Raw genomic sequence first — 16,701 nt, forward strand, 5'->3', positions numbered from 1 at the left:
TTGGTACTGAGCTTTGACTTGTGTGCATGACAATATATGTAAAGGGTAGAGGATAATTAGGAGAATGCAAGAAAGCATTTTTAATTATTTATCTGCTGAAAAGATGGATATACATTGTCTTTCTCCAGTGCTTGCTTTTTCAATTACTTGTGAGGCTACTTTCAGATCTTATTTTTTCACTATCAACTAATTCCTATCAACCCGTTAATTGTATAATTATTTCTTGCTGCAGTAAACTTCTTTTGCAACATAATGCACTAATAAAGTAATTATGTGTCATATGTGTCTTCTAGGAGCATTTATTCCTGGAGTTCCTGTGCAGCCAGTGGTTTTACGTTATCCAAACAAACTGGTAAGTTCAGCTTGCGGTGTGACTGGAAGTGCAGGGCATTTTCCTTTAAAAACATTTACACTTCTGTAATCTTTTAAGTTTAGAAATTTGGAAATTATTGATAAATGCTTACTGGCTAAGTATGTATTCTTTAAGTCTCAAGCAATAGAGAGAGTCTGAGACACTTTAAGTGTTTCTGCTTTTATTAGGTTACTCCTGAACAGTGCTCTGAAAGTTATTTGTGTTGTTACAAGAAGCACTGTACGCATGAGGCAAATGTCAGCTTCTGTCCAGGATCTGTGTTGCCATGTTCTCCCTATTACTGCTGGAGAGTTTTCTTAACATCATTTACAGCTGGAAGATGCTTCTGTGCCTCCTGCCTTTGGGGGTGTTAGTCCTGAATTAATAGGATTGAATAGTATAGTGTGTGGGGACCTGCGCACCTTTATAAAGTGTCTTGTCTGTGTTTTACATTCACTTGGCTAAGGAATGCTAGACAACGGCTAATTTGGAGTAGTCCTTCAATATAAATCAGATTCAGGTAAAATGCGAATGATATTGTTTATTTACAATACCTGAAGATTCATTTTGAGCCCTCTGTGGAGGGTGTGAGGAGCGTGAGAAGTAAAAATGGGCCTACGTTGAGTCTTAGCTGATGCATGTCACATCAGAAGATCTCTCTCTCTTTGACTAACCCATTAATAATCCCTTGTTCTAAGGAAGGATTTTGTTTCATCTTGGTACCTGAGTTTCTTACAAATACTTCCATCCATTGTTCTTTCTGTCTACTTACAGAATGATATAACACATAAGATTGATTAAAAAAGAGGAGCACCCAAATAAAGTCGATATACATAGACCATCTCTTGACTGAGACAAGATGTGATGGCAGTCAACTAGTTTGCAGTAACAAACGCAAAAATCATCTTTGCAGACACTGTGATGAGAATAACAACCTGCTATGTTTGCATAGTATTAAGTGTATTGTAGCAGGTTGCCTGGGACTTTGCATTACACAATTGTTTGATTTTCGGGAAAAAAAGATTCTTTTAATCCAGTTGCGCACTGAGATGTCCTTATTACCTGTAGTACATAATATGCAAAGTTCGTAAACTAATATTACATGTTCCTAACACTTTATTGACAGAAATTGTGAGCTTTTAACATTGAAGTAAGTCAATATAAATGCAAATGAAAATTTTCATAATTTCTTTGGGTTACTGCAAAATATCATAAAAAACCCTGTAACTATTCAAATCCATTGTGAGCTGGCATGAATTTGTGTATGGGACTTTACTTTTCCCCAGTACTTTTAATTGCTGTGAAGCACTTAGTTTTCAGTGCCTTTCTGAGTCATTTAACCCCTAATGTCTACTTCCTGGAGACCTTCCTAAGATCTAAGCATTAATGAAGGGGGTGCTAATTGCCATAACTATTTGATTTTTACATTAGCTTGGGGGCTGCAGAAGAGTTGTATCAGAGTTAGAATGAGGAGAGGAAGGAGGAATATGATGTGGTACATGAAGGTGAGGTTTATTTTCGTTAGGATGCAGAGTTAGATTATTTTATTTCAGTTATTAAGCTATTCTTATCTCAATCTACATGGTTTACCTTTTCTTCATGGCTTTCCTACCCACCCTGGGGGAGGATTGAGCGAGCAAGCAGCTGTATGGTACTCAGTTGCAGCTGGGATTAGACCACAACACATGTAAGAACAACAGAGTAGGGAGAGAATATTGTTTTTCATACACTGAGACACTATTTGTAGCAAACTTTAATTGTCCCTGGCTTCCTATTTGTTGTCATGTTTAACTGCTGCACATTATAATTTTAGGTTTAGAAAGGAACTTCTTAAGATCTTGGCTTAGCCAGTGAATTCCAGATACGCATTGTGTGCAGTCACCCCACTGCTCTTCACTTGAAGTACCTGCTCTGATCTACATTCAGAGCTCTGAGTTCCACAGTACAGATGAGAACAGTCTTGGATTTGAGTGCACCTACTGTATTGGGAGGCTTTTTGAGATCCGAGCCTGGGGTGAATGTAGTAGGTGTGAGCACGCTTACATGTTTATTTCATTGTACTCTATTCAAGAACTGGGGAAAGCACTGCTGTTCTGCAGTGGACTGAAACATGGTGAAAGGGAAGAAGTAAGTTCAGTTCTTTTCTAGCAAATAAATGTAGCTCTGGTTACTGTGAAGAACTCTGTTTTATTTTTTTTATAGTCAGGGTTGCCCCCTGGATACCTGTTGTCTTGGGGCTTGTGATTATTTGTGTTAGATGACATCTCTGGTCCTGTATCAATGTTTCTTTAGGAGTAGTATGTTAGTATGATCCATGAGCAGAAAGAAATTTTAAGGCTTAAAATATTTAGACCTGACATTCAAAATTTGCTACTGGTTATCCAATTTGGTAGTATTTTGGGTATTGGATGCTTGAGAGCTATTGCCTATACTCTAATTAAAATAAATAAAATAAATAAATAAAATGTCTTCATCATAGGTTGTACAACAATTTGGTTTTACACTTATTTTCTTTGTTTCTTCAGTTGAATTTTCTGTCAGAGTGCTGGTGATACCTGTGTAATTATCACAGAGCCATTTTAAATGTGTTTTTATGTCGCAGTGTCTTCCACAAGTAACTGCTATTTGCTAAGAGATTTGGCAGCATCTCCTGTGCAGTTTTGGTATGTCAGGGTTGACTGAACATGTAAAAACAACAGTCAATCTGCTGTTTAAAGGTTGACGTAATTCTCAGTATCTTCTTGTGTAAAATTCAAACTATATGGAAGATGGCTCTTCTCTCTGTTTCCTCCCGTGCTGAGGGGAAATAATAGGCAGGATAACATTCAAGGTCAGGTTGGATGGAGCTCTGACCAATATGATCTGGTTGAAGATGTCCCTACTTGTTGCAGGGGTGTTGGAATAGATAGCCTTTAAAAGTCCCTTCCAACTCAAGCCATCCTATAGTTTTATGTACTTCCACACAATTCAAAGTATTACCTAGATACAGTAGTTTCAAAGCGTACTCTGAATGCTGTTGAAGTGAATGCTGTCCATAGGCATAAGCTGGTAGCAGTGATAAATATTAAAGGTAACTGGGTAAGGAAAATGCCACTTCCCATTGTCTGCCTGCTGTTTTTATCATAAAAATATTGGATATTTTTCTGAGGTAGGAGTCTGCTATAGCATAGGTCTGCCTCTTGCAGACCAGAATCCTATTTTCCCCTAGAAAATTGCATTTATAGCCATCATCCCTGCTGCATCCTAGTGTTCTTGATGAGAACAATCATGCATGTCTGCTATGGCATTCACGTTGGGAATTTTCTTGCAGGATTGTTGATAGATATGTGGGTTATTTGAGTTTGACTTGCTGGCTAGCCAGCACAGAGCTGGATTCTGACAATACTTATTCTCTGTTCAGTGATCAGAATACTTTTGTGGAGATTTCGTTTTTCTTTATCTCCTTCTGCATTGTTGCAATTTAGAGAGCTGAGCTGGGTATGTGTAATGCTGTGGTGTTGTTCTTTTAAGGCAATTTATCTAGTGTCTAGATAAATTATTAGCTGTCTACACTGGTTTCTCAGGGTTTGTAAATGAAAGTTCCTTGTGGAAAGAAACCAAACCCCCTAATGTGTTTACTTGCGGTGTTATCAGAGACATCAAATTAGCCAGAAACAGTGTAACAATAAAGCTATAGACAGTAAAGTTCTAAAAGATCGCTACATGGATAAGTCTTCTTTTTCTGTAGGTCTCTTACATGGTATAGATAGAGGCTTCAATGGCTTGAAGAGGAAGGTCAGTATATTATGAAGGTCCACTAAAAATTTAAAACTTGACTTTTAACAATTATTTTCAATCAAACAAAATATGATAAAGAATTATTCTATTACTTAAACCACATTTTTCACCTACTATGGATGGGTTTGCTTTCTTTCATTTTTACTTATGATGACCTTTTGCTCTAAATGGTAATTAAAACTGGAGTTTGACTTGGTTTTTCATGGTCTTGGCACATGTGATCACCTGAACTCTCTAAAATGGATTTGGATGGTAGAATAGATCTGAACTGGAACATTTTCAGTAAGTTGAAATAAATATCTTTCTGATCTAATCTTTTGGAAACCTGAATATAATGAGTCCTCTTGTCTTTCCATTAATGACTTGAACTTTTTTTTTCATATAGAACTAATTTTCAGGTCTTTAGATTCTTACTTCTACACTTAAATCTTGTCTCCAAGTATTGCAGATTTTTTTCCTGTGCTATTTCTTAGTCTTACAGTTAAAAATGTGATGACTTTTACTGTAATATTCCTTCCTGTTACCTCTTATATCTGTTATATATTCCTTTCCAAGTCTCTGACCCCTTTTTGCTATTCGCATCTAACAAATGCTTTCACTGCTGTTTGTCCTCTCTTAGTGTTTCACACAGTGTTCATTTTAGCCATGTAGAAGTGCTCCTGAACTTCCCTGAGAGTAAATTTGTAGGTTTAGATGTCTTAGAATGTACCTTTTGATTCTTGGATCAGGCAGGTGGATGTATGGTGTCTGTGTGTAAAGGCAACTGTGAAAATACTGTTTGAGGCAAGACATAAGGTCTTACCCATCCTACTGCTTCATGTCGGTTGAGCAGACTTCCGTACAGTCATCTCCACAGGACACTTCAGGAGTGTTAAAGTATTCATATCTATTGCTGGGACATCCAAGTATGCTGTAGGGACACTCTGTCAAGCAGGGTGGGCTAAGAAAATAAATACATGTGGACTATCCATATCAAGGAACATCAGCTAAGTAAGTAACTTTCTTTTTGAAGGCTAACAGCCTTTGAAGAATTCCTAGATCTTTAAATGGTTTATGAATGTAGATATTTGGTGCTTAAGACTTGTGTTACTGGGTATTTCCTAGCTGTGTAAAAGACAGGCTGATTCCTAACAGGGTTAAGAACTTTTGCAAACAGGGCATTGAAATTTCCATGAAAACATTTTAGTCCTATGTTGTCAGTTATGCTGTCTGCAGTATAAAAAGTTGAAAGCACAGTAATTAATTGCAACTGTCATACTTCTTTTCTTAGGACACAATCACATGGACATGGCAAGGGCCAGGAGCGTAAGTGGTTTATGTTTTATTGCTTGCATCATGATTGCTTTCCTCCATTAGTTTTTATTTACATGACTTGCAGGCACATATAGTCAACCAATTCCTGGTTATTGGATTATTCTTTGGGATTAATTTAGCTTTTATCTATTATTCCCTAATTATGATAATCCTGATTTAGAGAAATCCAGGTATAAACAGTGTACTTCTGCCACTATGATTTTGTTGGTTTGCAGAATGGGTTTTAGGTTTTTATTTCAAATTTACTTTTTTTTAGCCAAGTGCCTGAAGTAAAACAACTTGTTTCTCCTCTATGTATTTTGTTGCCTGCAAATTGATTTGGTATATTACTATAAAAAATCTGTAGGGCTATTGTTTGAAATTAGTCTAGTCTCATGGAAAAAGTCAACTCGGAGAATTTGGAGATGCTGTTTCCATTGTCTTGCCCAAATATAACTTTGATTTTGCAAATTCATGTAATATAAAATATTAAATGAAGCAGTTCCTGATTGTTTAAAAAAAATTTAAGCATTATTTTCATGCTGAAATTTGAATAGAAATTCTAAAAATGTTTAGGTGAAGGTGAAAACAAGAAATTTTGAACCCTAAGTAAAGGGGAGTTGACTGCTTTTTTAATGCTTTGTATTGTTTTAAATGTCGCACCTGAGATCCTGTATTTTAGTAGTCACAAGGAAACTATTGGGATTAGCCAAGATTCAAGTAATTTAGAGTTTTGTCAGTTAGTTTTGCACTTGGGATCCAAGTTGAATTAAGGCCATGACTAGATTTGGAGACTTGAGGAATTAATTGATAACTTTTAAAAGTTCATCTTTTAAAAGTTAGTGAATCCATGATAGTATATATTGTAAATAGGAACTGTAGCATTTACTGCATGAAGGGATTTCTGTTCTCATGAGCTCCTACCTCTTCCCTTGCATTTGCACTGCAATTCATCTGAAAAAGTAACTCAGCCATAGAGGAGAAAGGCAAGTAGCTTACTTCCAGCGTAGTGTCCTATCTGAGGAGTCAAGAACACATAAAAAGAGGAAGAGGGAAGAAACTTGTAGGTGTGTTGCCTCAGATCACTGCAATGTCTACAAAGCCTTTATTCTGAAGTGCTGACATCTGCTAAGAAAGTTAAATTAAATTAAAGCTGAATCTGAGGCAGCATGTGATGTTATATAAATTGACTGGGTCAGTTTAAATTACAGCTGTACTTAATTAGGATTAATTCTGCTGAGTGACCCAAAATGTATTTCTGATGTCTTAGCAGAAAATAATGTTAAGACTGATACATTTTTTTTTTCTCAGCAAATATCTCTCTTCTGTTTTAGTGTTAGCCAAAACTTAATCTGGAAATGTTGCTGTATCCAGGAGTATTGTTTGTTCAAAGGTGCTGTAACCTATAAAGTGGATTGAAAACTTGTCACATACAAACTTAGACACTTTCTTCCACTTACTGAGAGTAATGTTTTTACTAATTTGACAGTATGCAGAGCAGATCAGCTGACTACCTTGAAAACAAAGAATGACTATAGTATACAACTTAAATCTTCTCTACATTAGACTTGTGTTAGATACAGGTTCTATCAGTTTTAGACTTTTATTTAAATTTAAAGTTTAATCTCTTAGGATTCCAGAGAGGTGGCAGAGAGAAAAGTTTACTTATAACTCTTTGAGGGGTTTTAATGCTCTTGGACAAGGACCTACAAACTAGACTTCGATGTTTCCTATCAGTGCCATAAACTTCAAATTACAGATTCCACTGTTGTTCTTGATCCTTTTCTTTGCTTTAATGCATTGGAAGTAGAGTAGGAAGGAAGGAGGGAAAATATTTTGCACCCCTGCATGAGTGTATAACAAAATGAGTAGGGTTTTGCTTCTAGAAACTGCACTTCATCTGTGTACGAGGATTTTGACCAGCCCTCCCCTCACAATGATTGACTTCTGTAACTACCTAGATATTGTATAAAAATGAGGTTACTAACGCTGCTCCCTAATTTAGGTTTACTAAATCCTTTCCTGGATTTGAACCTTAATGCTTTCCAAGGTCAAGTTAATTCCAGTTATCTTGTATCTTAGGCTAATAAAGCACACGTAGAATTTCATTAACAGACTTCTGCAGTATAATGAACTTTGATTCCAAACCAAGGTAATGATAGAATCTCAGTGGTTATAATTAATCTTGCTAACTGTGTGCTGAATACAGCATTTTCCTGAAACAGACTTAATCTTTCTTTACACGTTATGCATACATTATCTTTTACTGTTTGTCTTCCTGCTTTTGAGTGTTTTTTAAGATACCAATTCAGTGTAAACTGCTTTTGTTGCACCTTATGGAATGTAATGTGTAGAAGTACTTTCAAAGACCTTTTCTGTTACTTTTTTTATCTGAATATAATCACACCTAGAAGTAGGAATGCTACTTGAAGACTTTGGAGTATAATGTACTACTGTTTCACTACATGTAATTTTTTTTTTCTCCATCCTTTCCCATCTTTTGCTCCTTTTAGGTTTGAAATTCTGTGGCTTACTTTATGTCAGTTTCACAATTCTGTGGAAATCGAGGTCAGTAAAAAAAGAAACTCAGTTTATTCTGAACAGGTTCAGAATATGTAATATTGTACTTGATTCTGCAGTAAAAGTTTGTATTCAAATTTTGTATGTTTGTCTGTAAAAGCAGGTTAAAATACCACTTATATTTTAGACAAATGGCTTCTGTATCTGAAAATGTAGTCTAAAAATGGAATAGCAAAATACAGTTTTCCCCTGGGCATAAGACTTTGCTTTCTTATTGATTTAAATTGAATAGATAAATTTCTGACTCTGTTCAAAGAGTCTTTTGTGAACAAATTTCTTGTATTTTAACGACCTGATTACTATTCCAAATAGTGTACCAACTTTGTGTGTTAGACATCCAAGTGTGTGAATGCTGGTGTACAAACTAAGCGCTGTCTTGTAGAGGAAAACTGTGGGTGATTTCTTATAGGTTGGATGGGTTATTTAATGTCTGACTAATTTTTAATTAGGCTGCACTAGTCAGAATGTGAAATAGGAAAACAGAAAGAAAATCTATCTATATTCTTAACTTTGTTTTGAGGAAAACACTATGTGATCCTAAGGCTGAAGACTATTGTAGTGACAATGCAAAAACAATTAAAACCATTCCTTTTAAATTGTTGTCTTTATATATTTTAGACAGAGTAATTACATTTTGTGGACAATTACAGTATTTGGAAAGTGTTATATAGGATATTTGACAGATGTTCTGCAATTCATTTGCTTTCTGAATAATGAAGCAGCTATTTAGCTCTGACAGATGGAACTGATGACAGGCTAAATCAGTAGGAAGAACTATTGCATATTTACATACATTGTGTTACAGTAGTGACATATAATGCATGCTAATCACAGTACTTATCATTACTCTGTGTTTGCTTATTTATGCAATCAGTTATTCTCAAAATTAATGAACGTACAAAATACCAGCCACTGAATGTTTGTATCTGTTGTAGAAATTTGTGGTTTGTGTTATCACTTTAGTTGGATATCATCAGCTATTAATAGCATATATTAAAAAAAAAAAATTGGTTCCCAAAATAGTGACCTGTTTTATACAGAAAGGCCAGGGAGTGACTGCCTCATGCAGGGATAGGACAAACCAGTTACTTGGCAGGATTTTACTCTATCTCAGGAACATGTTTTTCTGCCCTAGGCAAGTAAAATGTTCTTTCACACAGAAGTGAACACTGCTGAGCTTTCTTGATTTTTGAGGCAGCAGCTGCTAGCAGATGCTGAGTTTCTGTAGCTCTTACAGATCTTGCATAATAAGTTATGATCTTTGATAGTCTTTAAAAAAAAAGCAAACTACCTAGTGGCCTTCTAAAGTACTCCATACTAGAGCAGGAGCTGGCAGAGGGTAGAGGAACAGAGCTGTTTTCAAGGCTGCTTTCAAGTATGAGGCAGAATACTTGAGTTCTACTTGTTGAATCTGTTTTTGTAGGGAAGTGTAGCAGATTTAGGAATGTAGAAGAAAAACTAGTTGTTCAAAGCCATGTTTTTCCCCTGGTCTCCAAAGTTTGTTGGTTTTTATTCCTGCTCTGTTCCATCAGCACAGACATATTAGCAAATACCAACCAACCTTGATACCACAGTTACTGCTGCTGATGCGATAACTCAGGGAGACATACAACAGAACAACACAACATGGGTCTGTTTTTGATTAAATGATAACTGGTAAGGTTAAACAGCCAACAATCAGGTTCCAAAATTAGTCTGTGCTTCTCTGCATATAACATATGTTCTGGCATACCATATGTGTCATCCAGTATGTATATTGAGAATCAAGCATCTATGTAGGTTTTATAATAGGTTTCTGTAAATATTGGCCCATCTATCCATCCTGTACTTGGAACTGGCATGCAAGGAATGTTGTGAAGAAGAACGGAGATATGATCATCTGCACATGTAGATTGTTTTGGCTCATGTCAGTTTGTTTTGGTGACCTGTCTGCTTCAGTGTTCATACATCCATCACAATCTCCAGCAGCTGAGAGTTCTTCTGGTTTTGTGAGTGCTGTTGAAATATCATGCTATTTATATCAAGTTAGGCACGGACATGTAGAGCACCTCTGAAATCTCCTCATCTTCAAACTTGTTCTGTGTTTGGATGAATGACTTGACAGCAGTTTGCAACTCAAAGAAACGGAATAGGACTTACAAGTTGAAGGAACAGTTATTCCACCTCTGTTAACTTCACAGTCTTTGTCCTTTTGTATATTAAATCAGGCTGGTGTATCTGCTTGTAATGTAAACCTAGAAGACAGGAGTTACATGTTTTCAGTTGCAGTAGTGCATATAAGGAAAACTAGCAAAACTCAAAATAAATTCAGGATTTGCCCATTATAGGAAAAACATCTAATGGCAACGTTAGAATACTGCTGATCATACCATTATGTAATTGTGAAAATACAGCTAACTTCAAAGTTATTGAGAAATATTTGCTGAAATTACTTCATATTTATTCCCCAGTTGTTATTTTATTTTTTAAAGACCAGTGTAAAATTTTTTGGTTATCTGGAAAGAGCTGAACAAAAGAATGTAAAAGAAAGGTTTATGCAAGAAAATGCTAATACTTGTAAATTATTTAAAAATTCCTAGTGTTACTTAAGAAAGGAAGATAAAACTCTGCCTGGGTTCCATGAGATAAAAATCAAGCAGAGTCTATGTTATGTGAATTTCTAGAAGTATGACATATGCTTAAACATTTAAGAGTTGAATTATAATTTTTTTCTATAGTCCTTTTGTTAATATAATTTTGTAAGTAACAAAAACTGTACACAATTTTCACTGTAATGCTATAAGAGAGATTGTTTAAAATCTTAAATGTTTTTGGTATAATTCAGTTCTCTTTATGCAGTTTCTACCTGTGTATATTCCTTCAGAAGAAGAAAGAAAAAATCCAGTGTTATATGCCAATAACGTCAGACGTGTAATGGCAGAGTAAGTATCTTGTAATACAGAATAAAAATAGATAATGTGTGATTTTAATTTTAGGATGAAGAAAATATCACAAAATCAAGTCGGCGTAGTTGCCTGCTTGCAATGAAGCTTGTAGTCTGCCAAACTTTTTACATAGCAGTTGCTTTCCTCTCTTGAGGAGGCCAGGGAGCCACAAATACAGCAAGAACTGTAGGAGCTGGTGTGTTTGGTTTGGTTTTTTTTTTTGGTTGATTGGGGTTTTTTTTTTAAGGTGTCTTCATAAAATGAACCAGTTCTGCTTGCTTCTGTGAGTATTTAGTCTTTTGGGGAAAGGTATAGGTGAATTTTAGGAAAGCTAATGTAACCAAATTTTGTGCTGTTGGGGTTGCATTTTAAGCTGTGATTGTTTTAATGAGGTTAAGAATAGTTTCATATATTCATTATTAGCCTGTGGTTATTTCAAACAGTGAAGTACAGGAAAGTCACTTCTGTTGGAAGAGCACTGATACAATGCAAATTAATTGAAATCGAATGTTCATGTGACAACACTTAGAACACTTATCTATAGTGTATAATAAAGGCTACATTTAATGCTTTTGCTCTTTTGTTTTATTTTTGATTAACCCCTCTTGTTCATTCCTTCTTTGTCCTTTCAGTAAATCCTCCATTAGTCAATAGATACTCTTTTTGGTATTTACAGCAAACCCTCAGGTCTATGATCACTGATAACTCTTGAGAGATGTATGAATCTTCGTAGTCCTGATTTTGAAAGAACTTGTGAAATCTGAATTTCCTTTGTGCAACTTCTCTTCCGTTTCTAAGTTACCAGTTTAAGCTAAAGGCCAGTTGGTAGATAGTAAGTGATAATTCTTCTCTGGTTTATAAGCAGAATGCAGGTCTGGGAATTTTTTGTAAGGGTGTTAGGACTATAATATAATGATAGATCAATACTTGATCCCTTGTACAAAAGGACCTGTACACTGGCCTCAAAGGCTTTGGTTGTTAATTTAAGACAGTCAGCTGGCACTACATTAAGTGTTGTTCTCAGACTTTGGATAGAAGGCCATGTTCTTAAACCTTCATTCTGAACTCTGCTCCAGTCAGATGACGGGTATGTTATATATGTGTGTTCTAAGGAGAAATTATGAAAGCCTACAGAAGTTTACAACAACAGGCATGTTGAAAACCTTCCCTTCTATGTGTGCTTAGACGTTATTTTGTTTCTCCCATCCCTGAAGAATTAAGTATTTGGGGTAACAGAAGTGGGATGCAGGTCTAAAGGGGATCGGAATGAGGGTTATCAAATACAACTTGCTTTGAGATGAAGAAGGGGGCTGTAGGTGTTGTGTTGATGTGAATGAGAAAATAAATATGATGGGATATCAAAGTCTTGAAGTTAAAATGCAGAATGAAACCTGGATACCATGGATAACTATAGACCAATTAACAGCAACATAGTCAAAAACTATTTACTTCTGATGGCTTCCAGATGCCTACTTCTAGTGGCAATTCTCTAGACTTTCCCAGTTTGTTCTTGTGGCTTTTGGTACAGGAGATACCAGCTCAGATGCTGTCAGACTGTTCTGGAGCTGTAGCAGTTGCAGCTCAACTATCTCAAGTGCCCTTTGGTGCTAACCTTTTATTGTGCATTGCTGAACAAATGGCATTATTGCTGCTTCATGTAGATTTGTCTAGCTTTTCTTGAAGATTAAGTCAGTGGCAGTGTCACATTTTGTTGTCAAGGGGTCAGGATCTATTTAGATGTCTGCTTTCCCCTTCTTCCCCATATTTTTCATATTTTTCTGGAGGAATAGTCTAATCCTACTGGGTATTTTACAGCATCAGAGGTGACAGTCCCAAATAATAATGTATTTGCGAGTCTAGAACCAGTGTTGTGGAAAGCTTACATCTTGCTTCTGATTCCAAGGGAAATTGATAGAAGTTGCTGAGTGCAGCAACAGGTACAATTTCCACTTCTGAAATTGTTTGCCTTCACAATAATTTTTTCTTGTGAACAGCTGCTATTAAGTGTTGAACAAAACATTCGACAAGAAGAATTTTGACTGAGAATTTGGTAAGAATTTGATAAGAACTGATTCTTATGCTGCTTATTCTTGTTGATTCTATGAAAATCTTTTGGTTTAACCTTATTCGATTAGCTTTTCCATGGACAGCCACAGATGCCAGTGATGGGGGTCTCTAGATAGTTCCTGTTCACTTATGCATATAAATTGAATATTTGATGGAAGAGATGCTGTCATTCTTGGAGGTTTGCTTCCTTAGGACATTAGTTTCTTGCAGGTTGGATGAATTTACTTGCCCAAAAAGTGAAATCCAAAGTGTGCTTGGCCTTTTGACTCTGTTTCAGGCCAGGAACAGGCAGCCATACATGGAGTTGGGAGGGCACAGCTGACCCCAACTGACTCAAGGGACATTCCATACCATATGTCATCAAGTTCAACATATAGACCTGGGGGATGAAGAAGGAAAGGGAGACATTCAGAGTGATGCCGTTTGTCTTCCCAGTGGTGCCTGAGGGGGCCCTGTGGCGCTCTGCTTTCCTGGGGATGGCTGATCACCTGCCTGCCCAAGGGAAGTGGTGATTGAATTCTTTATTTTGCTTTGTTTGTGTGTGCAGCTTTTGCTTTCCCAGTTACACTGTCTTTATCTCAACCTGAGTTTTCTCACTTTTACCACACAAGGGTAGTGAGAAGGGGGCTGTGTGAGGCTTAATTACCATCTGGGGTTAAACCACAGCAACCATATTGGGGATGATCATCTCATTGATGTGACCGAAAGTGCTGCAGTCTGGGTGACCATTTTGTAAGAACCCTTTCCTGTTGCTTTTCAGGACCTCATTTCACAGACTTCTTTTCTAAAATAAACCTGCTTCATGTTTTAATTAATTCAAATGTAATATGAGCTGATCTCTTGATGAAAAGTGTTTCAGTATTATGCACTGATCTGTAACCAAATTCCACAAGAACCCAGGTGATACATTTCCATTTTTTAAAGGACACTGACATGGTAGATAATGAATTTAAGGGTCACAACTTCTACAGACTTTTCACTTGGAACTGCAGCTGTTTGCTTCTGCAAACAGCTATCTGGAGTGATATCTTTCAGCACTTCTCATCAGAGAGATGAGTAAGATCCAAGCCTTAGAAGCTTTACAGCATCCATAAAAATCCAAAGTTTCTTTCTAAAAGCATTTCTTAATCTCACCTGTGTGATGACCAGTATTTTGGTGTCTGTGATCTTCAACCTTTTTCTCATCGACAGATACATACTTAATAGCATTTGGCCAAAATCTTGAATCATGCAGTCCTGTTGCAGTCATGCAGCTCACAGTTTCTTCTGTTTGGGGATTATCTGTGTAATCAGAATTGTAATCTGCTGTTTAAAGTATGGTCCCCTACTTGCTCCTTAACAATATGCTTTGAGTTTGATTTTCACATAGAACATATTTTGTTTGAGTGAGTCTGTCTTGTTTGGTCTTTCTGACTATGTTCTGACTGCTACTCTGTGTAGTTGATGCCCATCTCATCCACAACATGCTATCAAAAAGTGTATTTAGAGTCACTTTCAATCACAGAAAATGTTGAATGCTTCTAAATATGGCAACAGCCTAGGCAAGTTCTCTCTTTAAAATCAATAAATAAACTGTGGTGCTGTCTTGAGCTTTAATTTACTTTATGTGTTCTTTATTGCTCTAACAGTTCTAAAACCATCTTGCTAGTCAGGTGGTATGTAGGTAAATATTATGGTCATGTGGGTAAATATTATATTGCCTCACTTTTGTATTAGGCAAAATCATCATTTTAGTCTTCTGTGCGTAAGCTTCTGTTGATGGTAGTCAACATAGGTTGTTTTGATCTGTTAATTTAATACTTTCTACACAGTTTCTTCTATGTTTTCTAGTTAAGTGACAAACTTTCTCGCCTGTGTTGTCACTTTTTTTTTCTTGTCTTCAGAGGATTAAGTCATGATTTATTTGAACTATGGTAGTGTTGTAAAACTGTCAGCCACTTGAGACTGTAATCCCAGCTTTCCAGAATTATTAGGAACAAATCATTTGACCTTGCCATCACAAGTATTTATTTCTAAAAATTTCATAGTGATAAAGGAAACATCTCTACCACTGTTAGAGCATTGGAAAGTACTTAATTTTCTTCATAAGGTATGTCATCATAATTGTTTCCTAGTGTAAAGTATTTATTGCACATCACAGCTATTTTTAGCTCTTGACAATTTTACTATCCTTCACTAGTAGTAAGTTATGTTATTTTTTGATATTTTTTTCTTATGCATTAAAAAGTCTTGTGCTTCTTAGCTGCATCAATTGCAACTTTTTATCCTTTACCTTGCTGTGTTGTTTTGCTGCATCATAGTTTCTAATTTTTTTATACCCAGTTGAAGTTAGTTAGGTTTTATGATTTGTTTGGGCTATTTTCCCCTAAAAAAAAAAATTAGTTACCTCTTTTCCTTGTGGGATTGTAGCCTTTTGCCTGTTGGATAGATTCTTAAACACCTGATTTTCATTAAAGCTTTATTCTGTAAGACAATAGTTGTAATCAAAGTACTATTTAGAGTATAGAAAATCTATTCTAAAGAAAAAGTAGGTAACTCTTTCACTCCCATTTTGCAAAAAAAAAAAAAACTGGTTTGTTACCTTGTTATCTCTTAGGTCTCAAATATACTTGGAAGGAGTATGTCAGTTGCTCAGCTTCTATTTAGTTGGAAAAATTCATTTTGTACGTAGATAAACCAGTGGTGGTGTAGGCAGCTAATTGTGAAAATTTGCACTGCAGGCCCTTTGTGCAAGTCTAAAGTGACCTCACTTTAGATGTAAACTGATTAGATAATTATACTCAGACCCATTGGTAACTTATTAACATATAAACACAATTTGTTTTCCTTTAGTTTCTCTTACAGAGACTGTCTTTGAAATAGGAAGGAATGTGGTTTAGATGGTACAATTTGGGGAAAAAACAGAAGCTAAAATACTGCAAATTTGTTAATTTTCTTATTGCAGGGGGTAGGTGTTTAAACTGAAACTTGATGGAAACTGGATACCTTTGCTTCTTTGTTTTTCAAAACTGCAAGAACCTCAGAACCAAAGTTCTGTCAGCATTCCTCATTTGAACATTTTGTTTTTCCAATTTTGTAATGCTAAACTCAACATTATAGCTACATGTGTGACACTGGCCTGGAGTTCTGAAGTTTCTCTTTCAGTGAGCCCGGTATGGGAGACTTCCTGTAGAAATACCAAAATGTTAATAGTCCAGTTTGCATTTTTCCAATAATTTGTTTTTCTTCCTCACTGACACAAACATTTAAAGACATATTTACAGTAGATGCTGAAATCGATTAAAATGCAGCGTGTTAGACATGAAACTTGAAAACATCTATCTTCCTTACATTTCCTCTGTCAAATGCTTGCCAGGATCCTTTCCACTTGTTGGAGCATGTCATAGTTAGAGCAGCAACTTACCAGTCTGACATATGAGCATTACATTTTTGCTTTTGAAAAATTAATACTTTTTTCCAGTATGCTGATGAAGGCAAAGAATATTACAGATAGTCTTCTGTTTCCATCTTACCTTTTTTCATCTTCTACACAGTCAAAATCAGTTTTGGTTTTTTTCTCAAAGGCTTTGACAGCATCAGTATGTGATCTCTGCCACTATATGGGATACAGTAGTGCTGGTTGTTGAAGAGTAGCCTTGAAGATGTGGGTTTACAGTAGCTTACTGGTCTGTCTCATATTTATCTGTTGTTTTCAGTGGCCAGTTAAAT

General features: G+C 36.0%; 1 protein-coding gene across 2 annotated transcripts in view; it reads left to right on the plus strand.

Annotated features, from left to right (window-relative positions):
* Positions 1-16,701, plus strand: part of LPCAT1 (lysophosphatidylcholine acyltransferase 1) — a 61,423-nt gene that overhangs the window by 22,174 nt on the left and 22,548 nt on the right. For both annotated transcript variants that reach the window (XM_027643793.1, XM_027643794.1), the window contains exons 6-9: positions 294-352; positions 5,400-5,434; positions 7,936-7,990; positions 10,841-10,923. In XM_027643793.1, the coding sequence (XP_027499594.1) occupies positions 294-352; positions 5,400-5,434; positions 7,936-7,990; positions 10,841-10,923 (232 nt within the window). The remainder of the gene's footprint in view (positions 1-293; positions 353-5,399; positions 5,435-7,935; positions 7,991-10,840; positions 10,924-16,701) is intronic.

This window comes from Corapipo altera, unplaced genomic scaffold, assembly GCF_003945725.1.
Source record: "Corapipo altera isolate COAL_440 unplaced genomic scaffold, ASM394572v1 24b, whole genome shotgun sequence".
Taxonomy (NCBI): Eukaryota; Metazoa; Chordata; class Aves; order Passeriformes; family Pipridae; genus Corapipo; species Corapipo altera.